This window comes from Galeopterus variegatus, unplaced genomic scaffold, assembly GCF_000696425.1.
Source record: "Galeopterus variegatus unplaced genomic scaffold, G_variegatus-3.0.2 Scaffold237, whole genome shotgun sequence".
NCBI lineage: Eukaryota > Metazoa > Chordata > Mammalia > Dermoptera > Cynocephalidae > Galeopterus > Galeopterus variegatus.
The window spans coordinates 444,106-446,471 of NW_007726348.1; the positions used below are offsets into that span (position 1 = coordinate 444,106).

Consider the following 2,366-nt stretch of genomic DNA (forward strand, 5'->3'; position numbering starts at 1 on the left):
TCTCTCTCACCTCACTATAGTTGATTTTGTTCATTCTTGCCAACATAATTTCTGGTGTGTCCGGCATTATGTGGATCTGGGTCTTGTCTTTGTCCCAGGCTTCTGTGTATAAACGCTATCAAAAAATATATATAAATTTATCAGGAAAAAAATTCAGTGTATAATTAATAGAAATTTCAGTGCCACAAGAGCATTATAAACAAAAAAGGAAAAAGTAATGCATCGTAATATGTATTTTATACAAATCTTCAAGTAATCAGTTCACAGTGGAACAGATATGTGTAAGTGCCTTCTGATAATCTGAAATGTACATTAATTAAAAGGAAAGTGAGAATAACTATCTTTTACACAAAGATTATTCTTTCACACAAATATGCCATTTTATCAAAATATAACCAAAGTAAATATTAAAATATAAATGACCTATATCAGATAGATGGTGCATAGACAGATAGATAGAGAGATATAGGTAGGCATATAGATGTCTTCTGTTGCTCAGTGCTCTATGAGTATTCCTTTCTTTTCTCAATGATTCTGCCTTTTCTTTGACCCAACTTCAGGAGTCCCACCCTGGTTCTCTGAATTTTGAAGCCTTACCTTGTTCATAGTGATGGCATTATTTTTGGCCAACACTTGTTCCAGAGAATCAGTTACACTGGTAAATTTGAATTTGTCTGGAGGCTCGCGGTAGATTTTATCACTCAAAATTTCAGTTGCCTTTTTGCATTTTTCCACTTCCAAAGAGCCAATGGGCACCCAGCCAATGCCTCTCAGCCATTGGAGATCTGACTTGTAAATATTCTGTTGACACACATAGTCAATAAATATTTATCCCTGCATTGGGAATGCATTTTCATCTAAACAATATAAAACCAAGTAAAAACATCTTGAAAATATAGTTTGGTGGTCAGGCAGGATGTTAGACAATATTCCAATTTAGTCTGGAGGCTTAAAGGATTAACATTCATGAGGAAGGAAGGCAGCTACTTCCCCCTTGTGGGGGCTGGTGAGGCTAGTGCCACCTATTGCTACCTTCTCCAAAGGGTGTTAATTCCCTGATTTTCCACCTTTCCATGTCATCACAGCCCTCAGTACTCACATCACTCTGGAGGTCATAGGCCTGCCGAGCGTGGATGACGTCACTCTGGTCGGGCAGACACGTCCACTCGTGCAGGTAGTTCTTGTAGTCTATGTCGCTGACTAAGGTCTGGCACTTCTTGGCCAGCACCACCCCCAGCATGTCCACTGGGCTGCTGAACTTGGTCTTCCATTTCTCAAAGTCCTTCTTGTACTCTCTGTCACTTTGGATCTTGGCCACGTGCATGGACCACATCATCTTGGGATCATCACGGATAGCTCGGGCCCCAATGTGGTGGCCAAGCTGCTTTCGATAGCCTTCTTTATACTTGAACTAGAAGAAGAAAAAGACTGTTAATCAGCAGTTTTAACTTTTAGTAAAAAGCAATTTACTACACCTAAATTTTCCTATTCATTAAAAAATAATGATTTTCCCCTGAATATATAAATAATACATAATACCTGCGTCTTGTAAACCATTTAGAAAATAAATGAAATATATATATATATCAAAAAAAGGTAGCAAATATTAACACATGATTCTACCACTCAGAGATAACTTTTTGTAGTATATGTGTGTGTGAAAGAGAGAGAATAAAACTAGAATAGGAGTTATACTGCATAAGGGTTTATGTCTGCTCACTCTGTTATCATGTGAGCATTTTTTTGTGTCATTAAATATTCTTTATAAACATGATTTTTTTATTGTAACATAGTTGATTGTACATATCTCTGGGGTATAAAGATGAATATCAATACCTGTGTGCAATACACAATGCTCAAATCAAAATAATTAGTATATTCAACATCATACAATGTAATCATGTAAACATGATTTTTAATGGCAGCAGGTATTTCATTATATGAATATATATTAATACATTTAACCCTTCTCTGGTTGTTGGGCATTTATTTTAAATTATGATTATTACTTCCCATATTTTGGAAATAAAGGAAAAAATATATTTTTTGACTTCATGGATAAAATAAATAGAAGGATAAAAATGTACAGAAATGTGAGCAAATCCACCTTTTAAAGAAAATAAATATCTGCAGCCAATCACTGGATGCGGAGACAAATATATGGTCCACATGGATAGTTGGACTTTGAATAATGTATCCTATTCACTCAGTCTGTTGGTTGGGTTTTTTGGGTTTTTTGGGTTTTTTTTGTCTTTTTCGTGACAGGTAAGGGAATCGCAACCCTTGGCTTGGTGTCACCCGCACCGCGTTCAGCCAGTGAGCGCACCTGAGCGCAACGGCCATTCCTATATAGGATCCAAACCCGC

The 2,366-nt window shown here is 36.6% G+C and overlaps 1 protein-coding gene across 1 annotated transcript in view; it reads right to left on the reverse strand.

Moving 5' to 3' along the window:
- NEB (nebulin) overlaps positions 1–2,366 on the reverse strand; it is a 225,660-nt gene that overhangs the window by 133,982 nt on the left and 89,312 nt on the right. The window contains exons 57-59 of the mRNA XM_008566372.1: positions 1,100–1,411; positions 598–801; positions 11–115 (exon numbers count right to left, since the gene is read on the reverse strand). Coding sequence (XP_008564594.1) covers positions 11–115; positions 598–801; positions 1,100–1,411 — 621 coding nt within the window. The remainder of the gene's footprint in view (positions 1–10; positions 116–597; positions 802–1,099; positions 1,412–2,366) is intronic.